At 51.0% G+C, this 21,206-nt stretch overlaps 2 protein-coding genes across 3 annotated transcripts; both read left to right on the top strand.

Moving 5' to 3' along the window:
- Positions 1-8,911: 8,911 nt before the first annotated feature.
- PHETA2 (PH domain containing endocytic trafficking adaptor 2) lies at positions 8,912-14,931 on the top strand. Of its 2 annotated transcripts, XM_043965323.1 has the most exons (4): positions 8,947-9,000; positions 10,165-10,243; positions 11,584-11,666; positions 12,551-14,931. In XM_043965323.1, exon 4 carries the CDS (start codon positions 12,569-12,571, stop codon positions 13,313-13,315), a length of 747 nt encoding a protein of 248 aa, XP_043821258.1. In that variant the 5' UTR covers positions 8,947-9,000; positions 10,165-10,243; positions 11,584-11,666; positions 12,551-12,568; the 3' UTR covers positions 13,316-14,931. The 2 variants fall into 2 exon arrangements, with proteins under 2 accessions (XP_043821257.1, XP_043821258.1); XM_043965322.1 differs by lacking the exon at positions 10,165-10,243 and having other exon boundaries at positions 8,912-9,000.
- A 698-nt stretch (positions 14,932-15,629) lies between these two features.
- SMDT1 (single-pass membrane protein with aspartate rich tail 1) lies at positions 15,630-19,934 on the top strand. The gene is made up of 3 exons (XM_043968284.1): positions 15,630-15,934; positions 18,038-18,178; positions 19,696-19,934. The coding sequence occupies exons 1-2, from the start codon at positions 15,770-15,772 to the stop codon at positions 18,173-18,175; spliced, it is 303 nt and encodes a 100-aa protein (XP_043824219.1). The 5' UTR covers positions 15,630-15,769; the 3' UTR covers positions 18,176-18,178; positions 19,696-19,934.
- Positions 19,935-21,206: the final 1,272 nt, after the last annotated feature.

Genomic DNA, 21,206 nt, shown 5'->3' on the forward strand with positions numbered 1-21,206 from the left:
AAATAGAGAGCAAAACAAAATGTAAAATGGATTATTTTGGTTACATAAAATTAAAAAGGTTTTGCACAAACAAAACTGATGTAACCAAGATTACAAGGGAAGCAGAAATGGGACGTTAATTCACTGTTGGTGGAATTGTGAAAAGATCCAACAATTCTGAAGAGCAATTTGGAACTATGCCCAAAGGGCTATAGAACTGTGCATTACCCTTTGATCCAGCAATACCTCTGCTAGGTTTATATCCCAAAGACATCCCCCAAAAGAGAAAAAGGCCTATTCTTACAAAAATATTTATAGCAGCTCATTTTGTGGTGGCTAAGAATTGAAAATGAAAAGAATGCCCCTCAACTGGGGAATGGCTAAACAAGGTGTGGAATGTGATGGTGATGGGATATTATTGTGCTATAAGAAATGACAAAAAAAAACAAAAAGAAAGAAAGAAATGACAAGCAGGATGATTTCAGAAAGGCCTGGGACGACTTGTATGAACTTATGTATAGTAAAGTGAGCAGAGCCAGGAGAACACTGTGCCCAGAGTCAGCAATATTGTTGTACAAAGAACTGTGAATGACTTAACTATGCTCAGCAATACAATGATCTAAGACAATCCCAAAGGATTATTGATGAAACATACTATCCCCCTCCAAAGAAAAAAAACTGGCATTGATGGAACACAGACTGAAGTATGCTATTTTTCAGTTTCTTTCATTTTTTTTCTCTTATTCAAGTTTCCTTGTACAAAATGACTAATATGGTGATGTTTTACATGATTGCACATGTATAACCTATATCTGATAGCTTACTGTCTCAGGGAGGGAAGGAGGGATAAAAATTGGAACCCCAAACCTTAAATTAAAATGTTTGGTTTTTTTTTTAAAGGAAGACTAAAGAGGTTAGGGAGGTTATGAAGGGCTTGGAATGCCCAACAAAGGATTTTATATTTGAGCCCGGAGGTAATGGGGTAACATTTTTTTATTATTTATTTATTAGTATTAGTAGTAGTAACAGTTTATTGCAGAGGGTGTTGGGGGGAGTAAGGCAATAACGTGACTTTAAGAGCATCTCCCAGCTCCATCTCTCTGTTTTTTTGGTTCAGTTCTCAAGCCTCTCCATACCCTGACATCTTCTGTTCTGTGAAAATGGATACTTTGGTTTGCTTGAGTCCCCCACTGCCTGCATTGGCTGACTAACACAACAACAATCCTTTGCAGTGACCAAAGTCAACCTCGCTGGAAAATCAGTCACTCTGAAGCCAATGAAGCTCCTCTCAGCACTGAAGCAGATGCTGAACTATTTGGTGATGGTGGTTTATGGACCTTCAAGAGCCATTCCTACCTTACCTGACTGCAAGTTATGAGACTATGACCATATCCCATTTGTGGTCTTATTGTCTCCAGCTCTCCCCAGACTCTCAGAATTATCCTCTTTGGGGAGATCTCCTTATCAAGACATCTAATCAAGCCCTGAACTGTGAACTGGATGCTTTCCGATTTGTGTATCAAAGACCATCTCCTGGACCCCTGGAATTCCTCACTCCCCTTCTCCTTGAGAATGGAACCCACTGACTAAGCCCACCTTTCCCTCCACAATTCCTTAAGTGCCTGTGTTTAAAATGTGTATAAACCCACACAATCTACTACCTGGTGTCCTAGTCAGCACAGGCTGGACAGTCCCCATGCAGTGTGTCACATTTTCCTTTCCTTCCCTGCTTAATAAAAACCTTTCTTTAACTGGGCAGGCATAGTCTTTCTATGGTTTCCTTCCTTTTGGGAAGAAGGGGATTTAAATGTCAAAAACTAGCCTTTGTGTTCTTTGGTCCTCCCCTTTGGCTCTATGTATTTGTGTGTATTTGTTCGGAATAGACAGAATGGACCCTCTGAAGATTCCTGGTGAGGTAGAAAGGAAGAAATGTCCTCTGATACTGGGAGCACTATCTCACAGTTGTTTGGGAGTGTCTGGTGTGTCTTCTACGCATTTATGTGTCTGGCAAAAGTTGTACTTGTGTGTATGGATGGAAAGTTTGGGGTTGCAATTGATAAAGCTACTTCTCAGATTCCTTTGGGGGGACTGGCAGACTCTTGACTGTAGAATGTCTTTACATTGTGAACTACTCAGAAACTGAATTTGGCATTAAAATGTAAATTCTCTGCTATGCATTTCTATATTGTAGGTTGAATGCCTCTGTAAATGTTGAAAATATATGCCAGTCAAAAAATAAAATAAACAAAAAGAAATAAACCAAAAGAAAGTATGTGCCAGCAAGTGATAGAGTTCATATTCTTTAGAATCTGTCTTAAGGAAATTAAGAGTATTTTTCCCCTTTTTTTCTTCCACCCCACCCCCCTTCCCAACCCTGAAATGACTCATTTAAAATTTTACAGTTAGGGGGCAGCTAGGTGGCACAGTGGATAGAGCACCGGCCCTGGAGTCAGGAGGACCTGAGTTCAAATCCAGCCTCAGACACTTAACACTTACTAGCTGTGTGACCCTGGGCAAGTCACTTAACCCCAATTGCCTCACTAAAAACAAAACAAAAATTTTACAGTTAGAAAAAAGGTCATCATTTTATTAGTATAGACCAAGAGGTCCCTTGAGTTTAAATTAATTATGCAGCTAAAAGGTAAGGCTTTAATATACTATTGGGTTTGTTCTAAAATTATAACAAGAAATATTCAAAGGATTAAACACAGTCTCTAATATGGCTAACCAAGAACAGGAGAATTGTATAGTCCGAGTAACTGGGTTAGAAGGTATGGAAAGACAAATAATAAAAGCTTGAAGGGAAAATACTGTTCTGGGCCCATAGAACCCCAGAAGTTCTCTGGGGCACATCAAAGAACCTTCTCCTTGAGAAACTAAACCAGAGGACAGACACCCCTAGGGAGATAAGTGGAACCAGATCGTTCTGCAACCCCCACCCTTCATTCTCGGCTCCCTCAACCCTGGGGCGATAAGATTAAGTGTGGCTGCTGCCTTTGTGTCCTGGGGAGATGGCTTGGGAGATCTGCAGCCACCCCTCACCCAACTCCTCCAGCCACCACCAGTGGGGGAGGGTCCCCCCTCACTAAGGGAACTTTCCACAGTCTGATGGTCACCCCCATCAGTCCTCTATAAAAGTACTTGCCAGTCTCCTGCTCGAGGAGATTGGTATCTCAGAGCCACGCTCTGTGCCAAGCCTTCTCCCCATGGTTTCCTTTCCCTTCACTTAAATAAACTACCATCTCATTCTAATTGCTTTTGTGTGCAAGAGGGTGTAATTCTTTAAAGAGGAATTCCTAAGGACCCCAAACCCCTACCCTTACCCCTCCCCAAACCCCTTACCCCCTACCCCAAGCCTCTACCCCAAACCCCTTACCCCATTTTCCCCATGACAATATGAAAGATATAAGGAGGGTGGTGGGGGTGGGGTGGGGTTTGAACCAAAAGAGAGAAGTATACAAATAGGAACAGAAGGTTTAGGTGAATTGAATAAGGTTCTGAAAGTTTGGCTTTGTCCAAGGGGGAAGACTGTGTGATTTCTAATTTGGGAACTCTTCTTCAGATTAGGGATATGGGAAGTCTTACATCATTCTTTGTGAGATGCAGTTTGGCATTTGGGTGGGTGGGGGGATGGGACTTGGAAATAAACAGGTACTGGTCTTGAAAGACAGGTAAACAAAACTAGGAACAAAGACTTGATCTGATTGAAAACTATTAGGTTGGGGGGCAGCTAGGTGGCCCTGGAATCAGGAGGACCTGAGTTCAAATCCGGTCTCAGACACCTGACACATACTAGCTGTGTGACCCTGGGCAAGTCACTTAACCCCCATTGCCCCGCCAAAAAAGAAAAAGAAAGAAAACTATTAGGTTATTTTATCAGCTCCACTGACCTGGTATTGTGATATTTTGAAGTGCTGTCTTTTAAGACATGATGTTAAAACCTAAAATTGACAGTTGATTACTATGTGTGAAATGGAGGGATTTATCACCAGGGAAAAGGTGGGGGTCCTGAAAATGGAAAGTTTCCTTTTGGGGTGGGGTGGGGTGGGGAAAGCTTGGATGCTGGTCATATTCCTGAGAGTCAAGGGGGATTTTGGGGGGAGGGGGGAATGATGGTCCTGACCTTTGGGGTTATATCTGTCTCCTACCTCAGGTTGGGTAGTAGACAAGCCTAACTGACTTTTCTGCTATGGAATTTTATCTCCCCGACTTCTTAGATGTGTCAGTCCTGATATCTAGTTGGCCAATCTAAACTTTAATAATCCCTTGGTTCCTCCTCGATCTGTCTGTCCTGTTATCTGGTCATCTTTGGTTTTGCTTCTCACAGGAGAAACTTTTGAGTTATCCCAAGCCCTGTCAGAATGATGATAGGGAGGGCAGCCAGCCTGCTGCAGCTCGGAGGGTGGACAGGATGCACCATGCAGGAGCACCTGGCTCAGCTCTGTAGATTCTCTTCTTTTGTACACTTGCCCAGTTATTGGAACCCATTTCTATGGGCACTACCATCAGCCCTGGCTGGGAAAAGAACTTGTGTGGGTTATGGAGTTCTTAAACAAAGAAATTGGGTCAGGAAGACTAATGGCACAGTGGATAAAGCACCAGCCCTGGATTCAGGAGGACCTGAATTCAAATCCAACCTTAGACACTTGACACTTACTAGCTGTGGGATCCTTGGCAAGTCACTTAACCCTCATTGCCCCTCAAAAAAAGAAAAAGAAAAAAGAAAAAGAAATTGGACTAATGAGAATTCCAAAGTTTGTGTACAATACAGAAGTGATTTCTACTAAATGATCTTTTAAAAATTTTTTTTTTAATTTTTGCAGGGCAATGAGGGTTAAATGACTTGCCCAGGGTCATACAGCTAGTAGTGTCAAGTGTCTGAGGTCAGATTTGAACTCAGGTCCTTCTGAATCGAAGGCCAGTGCTTTAGCCACTGTGCCACCTAGCTGCCCCTTTTATTAATTGATCTTTATACCAGGATGAGTTTATGTAAGTACAGCTAAAATGTTATTGCTCATTGCAGCTCTTGGAGAAGAAAAGCATCTATCCCTAAGCTATGATTAATGAAACCTACCATTTGAGATAAAAACTCTTGTAACCATAACTGACATTGTTTTGAATTTGAACTATTTAACCTAGAAATTCTAGTCCTTTCTACATTCTAAACAACTAAAGTGGATAAGCATCTGGCTTTGGTTTCTGTCTGTTACTAATTACATATTTTTGTGTATAAAATAAAGTCCTCAAATGGTTTTTTGTTTTTGTGGGGCAATGAGGGTTAAGTGACTTGCCCAGGATCACACAGCTAATTAAGTGTCAAGTGTCTGAGTCCGGATTTGAACTCAGATCCTCCTGAATCCAGGGCCTGTGCTTTATCCACTGAGCCACCTAAGTGATATAAGAATAACTGGGTATTGATGGGATTAGTTTATGAAACCAAACTGTTCATTTGTTTGTTTGTTTGTTTATACATTCATTAATTCATTATTATAATGAGGACAGGCCCTCCCCTGTACCTCCCTAAAGTGGAGATTATTATAATGAGACTGATAATCAATTTATCCATACCATAAATATAACTGTCTTTTCTTTCCCTATGTGAGATACCTTTCCACTTTTCTGGTTCTCTCCCCGTGTTCACTCACAGTATTGCAATAAAACTTGAAAACTGAGTCACCGAGTCTTGTAATTCTGGGGGGACGACTCATGATCAATTTGACCCCAAAATCCAGTCCACATCAATCTTCTTATAATAGTATTATTGTAACCTAAGTTTTTTTGTGAGGATTAGATCCATATCTGACTCTGCTTCTCCTGAGGAAGGGCATTGATTAATTGAATTAAAATTAGAATTAATTTCAGTTGAGGGGTATTTGGATTGGAGTTCTAAAATACTTAGCAATTAAAATAATTGCAAGGTAAGCAATTGAGTCAAATTTTGAGAAAACACTAAGATCAAAAGAATATATATGTAATTTGGAAAGGTTTAAGAGTTCTGCTTTCTGTGGTATTTTTAAATATTTGGCTTGCATTTTAGTGTATTGCATATATCAAGGCATCAGTAACCTTTGGTTTGTTGTTAGTAATGTTTATGTCAGGTACAGAGTTTAGATAAAGGTGTAACCAGCACGGGGCATTTATGACCTGACTTCTCTAAAGGTCCAGGTGAACTGTGAGCTCTTAATTTTGATCTCTCCCTTATAGCTCTGCTGTTACTAAGATCAGGTTTTTGAGCTGGTTTTCACAAGATGAACTAGTTTTAGATAAGTAAGTTTTATGACTGGTATTCAATTCCTGTATTGAGATGTTTTGTAAAGGATTTTAGCAGGAACTTCTAAGTCCCTACAAGTTACTTGAAACCAGAGAACCTGAAGACATGGTATTTTCCAGACTGCCCCAAGAAAAGATGTTTCCTGGGAGCAGACAAACACATGGGACACCTAGAACTCAAAATGAAATGTGCTGGGGTAGCTAGGTGATGCAGTGGATAGAGCACCAGCCCTGGAGTCAGGAGGACCTGAGTTCAAATCTGGCCTCAGACACTTAACGCTTACTAGCTGTGTGACCCTGGGCAAGTCACTTAACCTCACTTGCCTCACGAAAGAAAGAAAGAAAGAAATGTGCTAATTGACTGTACCTGGGTTACATTGTTATTTGATCATTATTGTAAAACTTTGGTGTCTGTTTGTTGAGTTTCTGTGGTTTTCTTGTACATCTTCCCCTTGCTTATGTTTGTCCTGTACCCTTTGAGCCACCAAACTTTTTGTTGTGTCCCCTGCCTCTTTAAGATGCTAGCCTTTGGCAAACATGGTTAACTCTTATTGGCCTTCAGGGGTTCCACTGCCCCCCCCCTTGGTCAAGAGGAAGGAATGTGAAAATGGATACCCTGATTTGCTTGAGTCCCCCACTCATCTAGGTAATCAGAACAGTTTAGGAGTGATGTGGGCTAGAATTTGGGGTCAAATTGATCATGAGTCGTCCCCCCAGAATTACAAGACTCAGTGACTCAGTTTCCCAAGTTTTATTGCAATACTGTGAGTGAACACAGGGAGAGAACCAGAAAAGTGGAAAGTTATTCCTCAAATTGGGAAAGAAAAGACAGTTATATTTATAGTATGGATAAATTGATTATCAGTCTCATTATAATAATCTCCACCTTAAGGAGGTACAAGGGAGGGTCTGTCCTAATCTGGAGTTCCTGGGGTCCTAAGCCAACCCCCGAGGCGGGTACCTTTTTCTGTGGAGGTGTGTTTTGGGGGTTTATATGTCATAAGGTGAATCTGGGGACAAATTTGGCCTTTTCTGTGCATGTCTCTTTCTGATTCCCATGGCTAATTTCAAAACATCTTCATTTATAATTTATTTCTAGTTTGAGTTTCTATAGCCTGTCAATTTTATCATTGTTATATGACCTGCCCCTTTATGTTCCTGTTATGGGTACTGATTTATGTGGGTAAGAGAACTTAGCATCCTGACTTGTAAGTTATCCGGTTACTGGGGTCTGAATCCCTCTTAGAGCTCATCTGAATTAGAGCTTGGGTCTTGGGTTTTTCTGTTAATCCCTTTTTGCCTCCTACATCAGGAGGACTGGCTGCATTGGCTAACATACCAACAATCCTTTGCAGTGACCAAAGTCAACCTAGCTGGAAAATCAGTCATTCTGAAGCCAATGTAGTTCCTCTCAGCACTGAAGTAGATCCTGAACTATTTGGTGATGGTGGTTTATGAACCTTCCAGAGCCATCCCTACCTTACCTGACTGCAAGTTATGGCACTACGAACATATTCTGTTTATGGTCTTTTTGTGTCCAGCTCTCCCTCCACTCTGGTTAGGGGACTCTCAGAATTATTCTCTTTTTGGGGAGATCTCCTAATCAAGCCCTGAACTACGAACTGCTTATCACCAAGGATACTTTCTGATTCGTGTATCTAAGGCTTCCTCCTTGACCCCTGGAATTCCTCAGTCCCCCTCCCCTTGATAATGGAACCCACTGACTAAGCCCACCTTTCCCTCCACAATTCCTTTGTTTAAAATCTATATAAATCGGGGCAGCTAGGTGGCTCAGTGGATAGAGCACTGGCCCTAGATTCAGGAGGAACTGAGTTCAAATCCGGCCTCAGCCACTTGACACTTACTAGCTGTGTGACCCTGGGCAAGTCACTTAACCCCCATTGCCCCGGCAACAACAAAAAAAACTATATAAAATCTATATAAATCCATACATTCTACTACCTGGTGTCCTCGTCAGCACAGGCCGGACAGTCCCCGTGCAGCAGGTTACATTTTCCTTCCCTGCTCAATAAAACCTTCTTTAACTGGGCAGGCATCGTCTTTCTCTGGTTTCCTTCCCTTTTGAGAAGAAGGGGATTTAAATTTCAAGAACTGGCCTTTGCGTTCTCTGGTCTTCCCCTTTGGGGAATGAGAGATCTAAATTCCATTTAAGAGGGGTTTGCCTTGGTTTGCATCTGACATCCCCTGTTCTAAGCTCCCTCCCAGCTCTGACATTCAGTGTTCTAAACTCCCTCTCAGCTTCAACATTCTCTGTTCTAAGCTCCCCCCAGCTCTGACATTCTCTGTTCTAAGCTTCCCCCCAGCTCTGACATTCTCTGTTCTATGGCTCCTCCCAGCTCTGACATTCTCTGTTCTAAGCTCCCTCCCAGCTCTGACATTCTCTGTTCTAAGCTCCCTCTCAGCTCTGACATTCTCTGTTCTAAGCTCCCTCTCAGCTCTGATGTTCTCTCCATTCTATCTTCTTAGCTGCAGGGTCCCTTTCCCTTTCCCATTTCGGGCCTCTCCATTTAGTGGGAGGGCCCTTTTTTGCCTGTGCCTCCCTCCCTCCCTCCCTCCCTTCATCCAGCTGCAGAGCAAACCCCGGGTGCTTTTGCTCTGCCCAAATCAGGCAGGGCCTCCCTAGCCCTTCCCCTCAGCTGCTGCCTTCTTTCCCGCCCTCCTTCCTAGCTGCTTTCTCTACTGCCTGGGGATGGGGGGCTGGAGCAGAGAGATCTAAGACCCAGAGTCAAGGTAAAACCCCCACGTCCCCTTCTGCAGTTCCTTGGGTGCCAAGTTCAAGTTAAGGGATCTCCAGAATGGGCTGTTCGGTCACTGAGCAGTCTTGGGGTGGCCAAGCCCCAGAGAGCGTGGAGTGTGTCTTTGGGGTGGAGGGGCACTGCCGCGTGGCTCCCCAGTAAGATCCAGAGCCCGGATTCCTCATCCTCCTCCCCTTTCCCCATCTGCCTATTTCTCTCCTGGGGTGGGTGGGGAGGAGGAGCCTGCTGGGTTCCTGCCCTGGGCCCATTCCCCTGAAGGCAGTTCCAATTTGGGGGAGCAGAGGAGGAGAGAACTAAAAGGGAGGGAGGGACCCACCCAGAAAGTGTGTTTTGTGCTTTGGGTGTGCAAGGACCTGAGGGCAATCCAGAATTGATTCAGGAATCACTCCCCTAGAATCCCAGTTTAGCTCCTTTTCGAGTCTGGAGGGACCTTGGACTGGGGCAGGGGGCAAAACCCTGGGGTCCGGTCTGGGCTCTGCCACTTACCACTGCCTCTGTTTCCTCCCCTGTAAAAGGAGGGAGGCTGGGCTAGCTGGGCTAGGGCTCCCTCAAGCTGGCAAGCCTATCCAGTTCAGTCCCAACGTTTTGGATGCACAGAACCTTGGTGTGGTGGAGAGAGTCCAGAAGAGCCTGATTCAAATCCCCCCTCCCTCAGACACTCAGTGTGACCCTGGGCAGTGAGTCATTCTCTCTGGGCCTGTTTCTTCCTCTGTAAAAATGAGGGGCTTGGGCTCCTTCCGATATCACCAAACATGAAGTGACAACTATGTGCCAAGCCCTGCAGATTTGGGATTTGGATAATCCAGACCCTCCCCCCTTCTCTGGCTGCTGCCAGCCCCTGTCTGGTTTCGGGGGGCGGGGCAGTGCACTCCTGTCCTGCCTTGTCCCCCACCCCCATGAACAGAGAGGCAGCTCGGGCCACCAGCTGAGGGGGAGAAAAGGGGCCCCTAGTAGTCAGAGCAAGGTTTCGATCTCAGCTCCAGCTTATGGGAATATTTTGGGGAAAGATCTCTATTTATCTCTCTATATGTGAGTGGTCATTAAGCTCCAGAAGCTGACAGGCCCAGGACATATTGTCTCCCTCATTAGACAGTAAGCTCCTTAAAGCCAGGCACTGGGGTTGCCTTTCTTTGCACAGAGCCTAGTACACAGCAGGTGCTTCATCAATGCTTGACCCTGAAATACCCAGGCACGTTCTGGTGGACCAGGCCGGAGAGGTGAGGAAATGTTTGAACCCCGGGGCTGCTCATGAGATGAAAACATCCTAACTGGAGTGTCCTTGCCAGGGAGGGATCAGGGAATTCTCCCTGGGCTAGAGGCCTCCTGGGTTGTCCTTCATTTCCCCTCCTTCAGCCCCAGGGCCTAAAGGATTCATTTTTGTCTGGCCTGCTTTTCTCCTTGGAGCCCAGCCTTCCCCTTCTCTACAGGCAGAGAAAGGTCGAATCCAGGCTGTTGGAGCTGGAGAGGTCCTGAGGGATTCCATTTTGCAGAGAAATAGAGAGTGCCAGGCCTCCTGCTCCCAGGAGAGAGAAGGAGGACCCCAGGGGGAGGTCATGGCATCCTAGACTGAGAGCTCCAAGGGACCAAGTTCACATTTACTTCATTTATGAATGAAGAACTGGCCCAAGGTCAAAGAGAAGCCAGCATTTGAACCCAGTTTCCATAACTCCAACCCCGACAGAGGTTTTGTTAGGAGGGAAAAGGGAAGTAAAAGATCACAGGATCTTGTGGAGGTCACTTGGTCCAGCCCTCTCAATTGACAGATGAGTAAACTAAGCCTGAGGACACACAGGGAGTAATTGGCAGAGGCAGGATTTGAACCCAGGGCATCTGACTCCAAATCCAGGGTCCTTTCCATTGTCCTGTTTGTCTCATTTGGGACAAGGGCCCTGGATTTGAGTTCAAATGAAGCTCACCCCTCAGAGGGAGAAACAACTATTAGGTGCCAAGTATACGTGGGGGCAGCAGGATGGGCAGTGTTCCCACTGGGCCAAGTCTGGAAGGCTGCACACTGAGGCAGCTGTCTGAGTTGGGGGGCACTTGTGACCTGGATGTGTGGAGGGGCTAGCTCACCCAAAGTATTGGAGGCTCATGACGAATCTTGTAAAATAAAGAGATTATTAGGGGAGGAATATATAGGAACAAATCACCTTGCTGACGGCCCCACTGGTGTTAGAGGAGACGGGTCTTTTGTGTCTTTACCAAACAAAAGGGAGGGAAGGGGATTACCAAGAACTGAGAGGGAAACAGGACAACAGGGTGGGGGTTTGGGAATAATGGGATATCTATCAGTCAGATTACAGCGCCCATCCATATCTTGGATGTCTATGTACCAGGGTCCTGCTGGGCAACACCCATTCCTGAGGTGGGAGACAGAGCTGCCCCTCCCCTGGGAGACTTTAAGGATTCCTTGGGGGGTTGAGATCTCTAGGTTTCTTGGGGTGCCACTGTATTCCCATAACACAAGGATGGGAGAAGCCAAGCTTTGAGGAGGGGGGAATGCCCTGGGCCCTCTCAGGGAGGGGCCCCTGGGCTTAGGTGCCCTCTCATTTGACAGAAGTGGAAGGGGCCACTCCCCGGGCAGACCAGGACCGGACCTGAGGGCTGGAGAGGCTGAAGCCGCCATCCTGAGCTAAGCAGGTATGCCCGAGTCCAGCCTGCCCTGCCCCCTCAGGAGCCCAACTTCTCAGGCTTCTTGCCCTCCCTCTGCCCCATCTCACATCCCCGCTCTAGAGCCCTGGTTTCCCCTTCTGCAGAATGAAGAGTTTTACCTTGATTTTTAAAAATAAGATTTTATTGACACCTTTCATTTCTACGTCCCCCAGATCTCTCCCATCTCCCTTCCCCTGCACCCAACGAGAGAGCCTGCCTTATAGCAAAGTGTTTCCATTGTCTAAGGACACCAGCAGCTCTGCCATTGGCTGCGTCCAAGCACGGTGCTTAGGTCTTGCCCTCAAAGAGCTTACCTTCCCGTGCAGAGGAGCTGGGGGGGAAGCCACGGGAGGAGACTTTAGGGTGGGGAGGAGGGCTGTCTGGAGACCCCACACTCTGTTCTTGGCTCTGCCTTTGGGGACCACGGGCTTGCTTCCAAGCGGGACATTCCCAGAATCACAAGTGGCAGGGGCCTCCTGCCTCATTGTATAGATGTGGCGACTGAGGCCCAGGGGGGCTGAGTGATCAGCCTAAGGGCACAGAGCCAGGACTGCAGCCCAGGCCCCCTGGCTCCCCAGCTGAGGCCCATTCCAATGCATTGTCCTTTCCGGTCTGGGGTCTAGCCACAGCCTTCCTCTGGCTGTCCCCTCCCTCCCCTGCAATATCCTTTCCAAAAGCCCGGAGGAGGATTGCTCAGCAGGGGTCTCCTAGGTCAGGGGATGGTCCCTGGTCTGGGGTCTAACCAGAGCCTTCCTCTGGCTGCCCCCTCCCCTCGCTTGGCTGGTGGCTGGCACCTGCCGGGCCATCCTGATGCTGCCCCAGCCAGCCACAGGCCCTCTGTTCAGGCCTCTTGGCTTCCTCTCCTTCCTCAGGGCCCTGGCCTGGGTGCCATGAAGCTGAACGAGCACAGCGTGGCCCACTACGCGGTGAGCGGCTCTCCAGCTGACCACAAGGGTTTCCTGCGCCGCTGCAGCAGCCCGGGAGCCCGCCAGCCCGCAGCCGGTGTGGGGGGCTCCTGTCCTCGCTGCTGGTTTGTGCTCAAGGGGAATCTGCTCTTCTACTTTGAGGGGCAGGAGAGCCGGCCTCCGCTGGGTCTCATTGTGCTGGAGGGCTGCACTGTGGAGCTGTGCGAGGCCCCCCAGGAGTTTGCCTTTGCCATCCGCTTCGATGCCCCCGGGCTGCGGCCCTACGTGCTGGCGGCTGAGGAGCAGGCCGCCCAGGAGGCCTGGGTGAAGGTGCTCTCCAGGGCCAGCTTCGGCTACATGCGGCTGCTGGTGCAGGAACTCGAGGGGCAGCTCCGAGAGATGCAGCTGGGCCTGGCCTGCCGCCACCCTGGCTCCCGCCGCCTGCCCCACAGGCCTCCAGACCAGCCACCCCCCCAGCTGGAGGACGAGGGTATCCCCCTGGCAGATGCAGAACGGGATGAGGCAGCCACAAAGCTCCCTGCTCCCCTTGGCCGCCGTCGCCTGGCAGAGAACTGTCCCTGGGGCCCGGCTTGTTTGCCCCTGAATGGGGGGGACAGCCCAGTGTCCCCAGAGACCTCCTGCTTCCCCAAGCTGCATGACTGGTATGGCCAGGAGATCATGGATCTGCGGAGGGAGTGGCTGCAGGCCAGGAGCCTGGGTGGAGGCCTGTGAGGGGCAGGGCAGGGCAGGGCAGGGCAGGGCAGGGCCAGGGCTCCATCTGGCTTGTGGGGGTCCAGCTCAGCTCTGTGGAAGAAGCTGCCTTTTCACTCTCCCTAACCCCAGCCCCAACTCCCTCCTTTCCTATCTTTGTTAAGACACCTTCCCTCCTCTGCCACTTTGGTCACTGTCCACAGGGAGGTGTCACACCCCTCTTTCCTCTCCCTAATTGCTGGGTGGAAAGGAACCCCGACACAGGCCTCAGAAGCCAGTCAGAAAGGAAAGGCGGCTACTGAGTGGTGGGTGACCTGAGGGGAGTCACTGAGCAACTCTGAGCCTCAGTTTCTCCATTTGTAAAAATAATCAGGAAGGGGATCTCTAATAGCTCTGAATCCTATGATACCAGAACATAACATGGCAAGAAAAAGGATAATAATGAGACAGTTTAGCCTAGTGGATAGAGCTGGCCTCAACCGCAGGCATTGTGAACCTCATTTTACAGATGGGGAAACTGAGGCCTGAGGCAGGGATGTCCCTTGGCCACATGTGGAAGGGAGGGCTGAGCTGGAGCCATCTGCCTCCTGCCAGGCTCTTTCTCTCCATGTGGCCTTCCTTGGGGCTGTCATGGAGGGATTCTTATCGGGGTTAGATTGGGTGATTTTGGGCAATCTGTTAATTCCCATTGAAAGAAAAAGCCTGTAGCCAAACCAGAGGCTCATGGGTCCCGTGAGCGACTCCTTGTCTTGCAGCCCAAGGGACATAAGGAGATAAGGACAGAGAGGAAGACTGCAGTGAGGCCAGGCCTTTCCTCCCAGAGGCTGTCAGATGCCAGGCATAACCCAGGGGTCACTGACCTAGCCCAAAACCTGGAAGGTCCTTCCGTGTCACCTAATCCAACCTTACCCTTTAAAGCTGAGGAAACTGAGGCTCACAGAGGCTGGGCAGTGTGTGAGGCAGGACCCCTGGGTCCTGGAGAGAGGCCTGAGAAGTGGGGGGTAGCTGTCAAGGGGGGGGCTCACCCCTTCCCTCTTGGCTCTGGTGGGAATTCACAATGCAGAGCGGAGCATCTGAGTCAGAAGGAAGGTTCCCCGTCTGCATCTGACTGATGGGGAGGAGGCCCAGGCAGGGAGTGGTGAGACTAGAACCCGGGACCCCTGGCTAGCTGGTGGCTGTGCTCCTTCCTCCCTGCTGGGACAGGCACCCAGTTGTGGGCTTGGAGAGGCCTGTGTTTGACCCCTGCCTCCTGGGGCCCTGCACAGGAATGTGCACAAAGGACCAGGCACCCCAGAACGGCTTTGATGGTCCCCACAGGGTCCAGGGACTGGGTCTGACCCCCTCAGGGTCAGCATCCACTCAAGTAAGCTGGCTGTTTTCTTGTGCCCTGCAGGACAAGGAAGCCCCTAAGGCCACAGGCTGGGCCAGCTGGTGGCACAGTACAGAGGGCTGGGCCCTGGTTCAAAATCCAGCCTCAGATGCTGTGTGACCCTGGGCAAGGCACATCCTCTCTGCCTGCCTCAATTTACCCAACTGTAAAATGTGAGAATAGCACTTCCCTCCCCAAGATTGTTGTGACTATCAAATGAGAGCTCTGTAAAGCACTTAGCACACACCTGGTACACAATAGGTGCTATATAAATGCCTTTTCCTTTCTCCACGTCTCCGGATTGCCTTTGTTGAGTCCACGTGCATCCCCCAGACTGGAGGGGCCCCAAGAACTTGGATGGGGAAAATGCAGGCCTCCTCAATGAGTGGAGGAGGGGAGCACACCCTGGGCACTCAATAATTGCTCCCCAGGGGGCTGGGGTGCCGTGCCCACGTGGTCGATGCTTGTGGGGTTTGGGATCTTGCCCGCGGGGGCATCTCTGCTCCTTCCTGGTGGAGATGGAGATAGAGGCAACCTCGGGCGCCGACCCCGCCAATAGGGAGCCATAGATCCATGGGCCAAGAGGAGAGGGGAGACCCCGAGAATCGGGGGGGGGCAGAGCCAGCGTTTTGAGGTGAGGCTCACAATGGCGAGGAAACTGAGGCAGGGAGAGGCCAGGTGCCCCTCGTGTAAAATAAGGGGGTTCCCTTCCAGCGCTAAATCCCTTTACCTCCGGGCCTCGGTTTCCTCAGGATCCCTCCCGGCTCCCTGCTAGGCCAAGTCACTAACCCTCTCCGAGCCTCAGTTTACTCCTTTGTTAAAGGGGGGCAGTGGTCGTAGCCCACCCTCCCAGCCCTAGCTTCGCTCCCAGCGGGAGGCCTCGGGCGGGACCCGGCTCAGGACCGCCCGGGGGCGGGGCGCGGCATAAAATGACGTCATTACGCAGTCCGGGTGCATGGCGTCCCCCTCTTCCGGGAGCACGCCCGCTCGGGCACGCGCAAGGGCCAGGTCAGGGAATCTCGCTTGGGGCTATCGCGAGAGCCGGGGGCGGGCGTCTTCCGGCACTGGCCGTCTGCGGTCAGTCCATCCGCGAGGTCGGGGACGAGATGTCGCTGGGAGCGGCTCGCTGGCTGGTGGCAGCCGCGCGGAGCGGGGCTCTCGGGCCTGGGCCGGTCGCGCGGAAGGCCGGGAGCGGCCTGGGGCAGGGCCCGGTCCCTTCGCGGTCGCTCATTGCTACCCGCAGCGGGGCCATCTTGCCCAAGCCGGCTAAAGTAAGTGAGGGGGTGGGGCGATGTGGGGCCGCGGCCAATCAGCGCGCGGGAGGCCGTGGGCGGGCCAATCCTCGCGGCCGGCCGCGATGACGAGTGGGCAGGTGGACCAATGGTGGGGGCCGGCCCGGAAGCGGCTGAAGGCGTGGCCAGAGGGGGGGTCGCGGGGGCCGGGCGAGTAGTCCCTCAGCTCTGTTCTTTTTTTTAAATTATAAAAGTATTTATTATTTTCCAGTTACATGTAGAGGTAGTTTTCAACATTTGTTTTTATAAGATTTCTAGGTTCAAATTTTTCTCCCTCCCTCCCCCCCTCCCCAGGCCTCGGCTCCGTTCTTGACTGGGGGCTGTGAGCCTCTTGGGCTGGCCTAGGTCGGGCTTTCGCTGGAGGGTCTCGAGGCATTTAAGACCTGGGGAAACTGAGGCCCAGGAAAGGGCGTGGTCGCGGGGCTTTTCTGTCGCCCCCTCCCTCCCTCGGGGGTGAGGAAGGCAGACAGGCCCCGTGTGCCCTCCCCCCCCCCCCCCGCTGTGCTTCTGTCTTGGGGAAAATGGGGTAGGGGGTTTGGGGTCCTTAGGAATTCCTCTTTAAAGAATTACACCCTCTTGCACACAAAAGCAGAATAAGATGGTCGTTTATTTCGGGGCAAGGGAAACCATGAAGGAAGTCCTTGGACTTCTCATGGGGAGAAGGCTTGGCACAGAGGCGCTCTGAGATACCAGTCTCCTCCAGCAGGAGACGCAGGCACTTTCATAGAGGACTGATGGGGGTGACCCTTTGACTGTGGAAAGTTCCTTTAGTGAGGGGGGACCCTCCCCCACTGGTGGTGGCTGGGGGGATTGAGTGAGGGGTGGCCGCAGATCTCTCAAGCCATCTCCTCAGGACACAAAGGAAGCAGCCACACCTAATCTTAGCTCCCCAGGGTTGAGGGAGGCTAGAATGAAGGGTGGGGGTCCAGGAGCTAGCTCAGTCCGATCTGGTTCCACTTCTCTCTTTAGGTGTGTTTGTCCTTTGGATTAGTTTCTCAAGGAGAAGGTTCTTTGATGTGCCCATAACACTTCCAACCGAGTCACAGCAGGGGGCGCACAGGACCCCCCCCCCCCCTTAAACAGAAGAAGAGACTGAGGGCCAGAGTGGATTCCACCTAGTGGGGGTACCGGGTTGGGGGTCCAGGGTATTGCCTGCTGATCAGTGGGGATCCCGGAATGGTGGTGCTGGAAGGAGCCTCCATCTGGTCCCTGCCCCCCCTCCCCCAAAGCAGCCAGTAAATGACAGCTAGCCACTTTGCCTAGCTCAGCAGTGACCTTGCAGGGGTTTCACTTTTGAGCTAGTTTTCAATGTCATCCCCTACAGCCGCTCCCCTCTAACAAGAGGCAATGGGTAGAAGAGCTGAATTCCATAGTTGGGGGACCCTGGGCAAGTCTCTTCCCTGCTGCCTTGCCTCAGTCTCCTCAGGCTGTGAAGCCAGGCCTGCGCTGAGGGTCCCCATCAGCAAGTGTGTGGACAGAGCTTGGGATGGCTGCCCTGGAAGGGGTGATGGACGCCCATCCTTGGTAAAGGGGGCCACCAGTCCTGGGGGGGGGGGGGTCTGCTCTGGCCCCCCACTGGCAGGTCCTGGGGCTGTGGACTCCATGGCCTCTGTCTATCTCCCCACCCAGCTTTCTGATGGGCCATTGGGGTCGGTCATAGGACTTGGAGCAGGAAGACCTGTCTACAACCACTGCTGGGCCTTGGTTTCCCTTCTGTAGACTAGCTTCTGGGGCTGCCCCCCAAGGCTAGCCAGGTGATCAGTGACCATCCTGAGACCCAGGCCCAGGCCACGCTTCCCTCCTGTGGCTGACCACAGGACTGCGGCCAGGCCTGAGCAGAGGCCTGTTTTAAAGCCGGTCTTTAGAAGGCCTTCGAGGGGATCCCCCCCCGCCCCCCGAGCCCCCTTACTGTCAGCCCTTTGTCTTTGGCACTTACCAGTAACTGGCATGTTTTCGCCACATGGGCTCTTTTCTTGAGCTTTTTCCCCTAATGCCTGTCCTGCCCTCTCACTTCACTCCCTCATCTTGCCCCAAACCCCGCCAGGGCACTCTGTGGACCTTCCTGTTTGTGCTGTCCTACAGATGTCCTTCGGCCTTCTCCGGGTCTTCTCCATCGTCATTCCCTTTTTGTACGTGGGGACGCTCATCAGCAAGAATTTTGCTGCCCTCTTGGAAGAGCACGACATTTTTGTCCCAGAGGATGACGATGACGACGATTAGTGGGTAAGACTCCACTGGGAGAGGCTCCTCTAACAGGTCAAAGGAGGCTTAACCAACACAGGCCTGGCCTGGAACTCAGGGATCTGGGTTCGAGTCCTGTCTGTGGGCCCTGGGCAAATGACTTCACTTCCCATCTGCCTCAGTGGTTTCCTTATGCACCTCCCTTTCAGGGCAGTTGTGAGGCTCAAAGGAGGGGACACACAGCTCGCTGAAGGGGGGTGGGGCAGGGGACACGGGGTCTGCTTACACCAGAGCTCCTTGAGACCAGGGCCTGGCACATAGTGGACATTTGAGCATTGTGGATGCATGCGGAGCAAAGCTAGCCTGGCCTCCTCCCCCACAGAAGACAAGACTTGGGGCCCCCAGCCCTCATTACCCTACCAACTGCCCTGAGCATTTCATGCCCTCTCTCCAAAGTAGCCTTGTTTCATTAGCAGAAACTTCCTCTTGGTGTTGTTGCAAAGGTACCCGATGTTTACCAACTGCCTCCTGATGGGTGTGGGCTTTGCACCTTCTGGGTAAGGATGGACCAAAGCACGGAGAAGCCCAGGCACTTCCAGCCTCATCTGGACAAGATCTTCACATAGTGGCACATTCCCCCCTTTGGGCGGTGTCCTTTTCCTTGCCCCCAGGCCCCAAGATTAAACTAGTAGCAACACATGGAAGTTAAGAGGGAGGTAGATTTCATCTCCCAACTACCAGAGGCAGCCAGAGGTGTCCCTGGTCCTGGGAGGGTTTCCAGTGGAGGCTGATAAGAGACAGAAGGAGGAGTGCCTTCGGAGGGGAGGCCCCATGAATTCTGCCACTTCCTTGATTCGCTTTGGCCTAACTCCCATCAAAGACGAAGTGAAGGGGAGAAGCATGAGCTAGAGATTGGCCTGTGGCCACAAGGGGCTGTGATGATAATGTATGACCCAGCCCACTGAGGACCCTCCCCTCTAGCCCTGAGTACTACCCAGGGGGAGTCGCTCCACTTTCTCTCAAATAAAGGCCCAGTTGTGGACGGGCCATGTCATCCCACAGCCAGAGGGGCCTACCAGGTGATGCCGATTCCCATTTCTGCTGACGTGATATTGTAGGTTACAAAATACCTCCTTTGCCACAACCCTCTGAGGTACAGAGTGTGTGTAGTCTTGGTCCCATTTTATAGATGAGAAAACCAAGGCTTAGAAATTAAACAGCTTCCCCAGTCACATGGTGAACAATTGGAAGCCAGGACTTGAGTCTCCATGCTTCCCCAATTTAATGGTTTTTAAATGATTGCAAAGAGATTCTTCCCAGAGAGACAGACCTGGTTTGACTATAACCCAGGAGATGACAGAGGTCATCCGGCAGGAGCCTGTGTGAAGCCCAGGCTGACCCAGGAGAGGGGAGCCCGGAGAAGCAGGTGGGCTTGGGAAAGGAGGTTGAGGGTGCCCGAGCACAGTGAATCTCTCGGCCTGTGGTCCCCCTTGGGCTTCTGAGCCCTCGTTGGAGCTGGCCTGTCCCTCCTCTGACCTCACCTGTGCTTTATACTGCAGGGCACAGCGGCCACCCAGAGGGGACAGGCGGCCCTCTCGCCACGCTGAAGCCTCCGTAGCGATGATGCTCTTTCTCCAGCAGCAGAGGCCCCCCTGTTTCTCCGTGACCAGCATTCCCTGCATGGCTCAGTGGGTGTGCTGTGTGTACACAGCCTTGTGAGCCCAAGCTCCCTTGCCCTCTGTGAAGGCTGAAGCCCCAGAGCACTTGAACTATGAATAAATAGCACTTTGTGACCGAAGCTGCTGCAGGACTGAGCTTGTCTGTGTGTGTGTGGTGTTGCAGGTGACAACGTGACAGAGTCGGCTGCTGAAGTGAGGCCTAGGCAGGCGCCAGGTCCAGGACGCAATTCTGTGACACCGGAGAGGGCTGCCCAGGCGTGGATGTGAGGGCTGGCCTCACTGTCCTCATCTCTGGGCTCCGTCTGGCCCAGGCTAGAAGCCTCGCTGGGTTTGTTGGGGTTTGTTAGCATGGCTGAGCCTGGGCGTGGGGGAGGAAGGCGGCCACCTGCTCCTGGCAGGCCCCACCAGCTCTGCCAAGGGGACCACTTTGTTCCTCTGCTGTTTTTATCCTGGTTTGCTTCTTGTCCTCAGGGCCCAGGAGGAGAGTTTGGGGCAGCACCACTCTGATCCAGGTTCACTTTTCATTCACTTAGAAATCGGGCTTCTTTCTTCGGGAGCTCTTTTGTGGCTTGTTTAGCTTTTTCAGAGGCTGTTTAGCCTCCATTTCTTGTTCTGTTCATTTGGATCTTTTATATTGTTGTAAGCATCCATTTCATCCATCACATCTGTTGGCATGGGATCAGACAAGAGTTTCTGAGAATTTCCTTCATTCCTATTTCATCTCATCCCCTTTCCCTTTCCTTTTTCTTTTTTTTTTAGGCAATTGGGGTTAAGTGACTTGCCCAGGGTCACACAGCTAGTAAGTGTTAAGTGTCTGAGGCCGGATTCAAACTCAGGTCCTCCTGAATCCAGGGCCAGTGCTTTATCCACTGCACCACCGAGCCGCCCCCTTTTTTGAGTGACATTTGAAAACCTCAACTTTAAGTGGGCATTTAAAGCCCAAACATTTCATGGGCTCTTAGGGAGTCTGCTGCCCTCCAGTGCCTTGCTGGGTTATGGAGCATGGGATCTCCCAGGAGGGCTGTTGTCCAGGGCCCATGGGAAAGGCTCATCAACTGGCCAGTGAAACATTCAGGGACTGAATGTTTTTGGCCATGGCAGCTTGGGAAGACTGTCCAAGGGAGAAGGGAGCCCCTGCCTCAACGAATCCCACAGTGAGGTCTGTCAAGTTGCCTATGAAAACATAAAGGCCGTGATGTGTGGGGTGCAGTGGGGACCTCTGCAGCCTTGGCCAGGTGTTTCACTGACTCTCCTGGGGGGAGGAGCAGGGGATGCTTCCAAAGAGGCCTCGGCTTCTGAAAACCAGGATTCGATGTCAGGAGCAGCGGGCAATTGTTGGAGATGGGGCAGGGAAAGCTCCTTCAGCTAACCCAGCTGAGAAGGGGAATGAG

Source organism: Dromiciops gliroides, chromosome 5 (assembly GCF_019393635.1).
Source record: "Dromiciops gliroides isolate mDroGli1 chromosome 5, mDroGli1.pri, whole genome shotgun sequence".
NCBI lineage: Eukaryota > Metazoa > Chordata > Mammalia > Microbiotheria > Microbiotheriidae > Dromiciops > Dromiciops gliroides.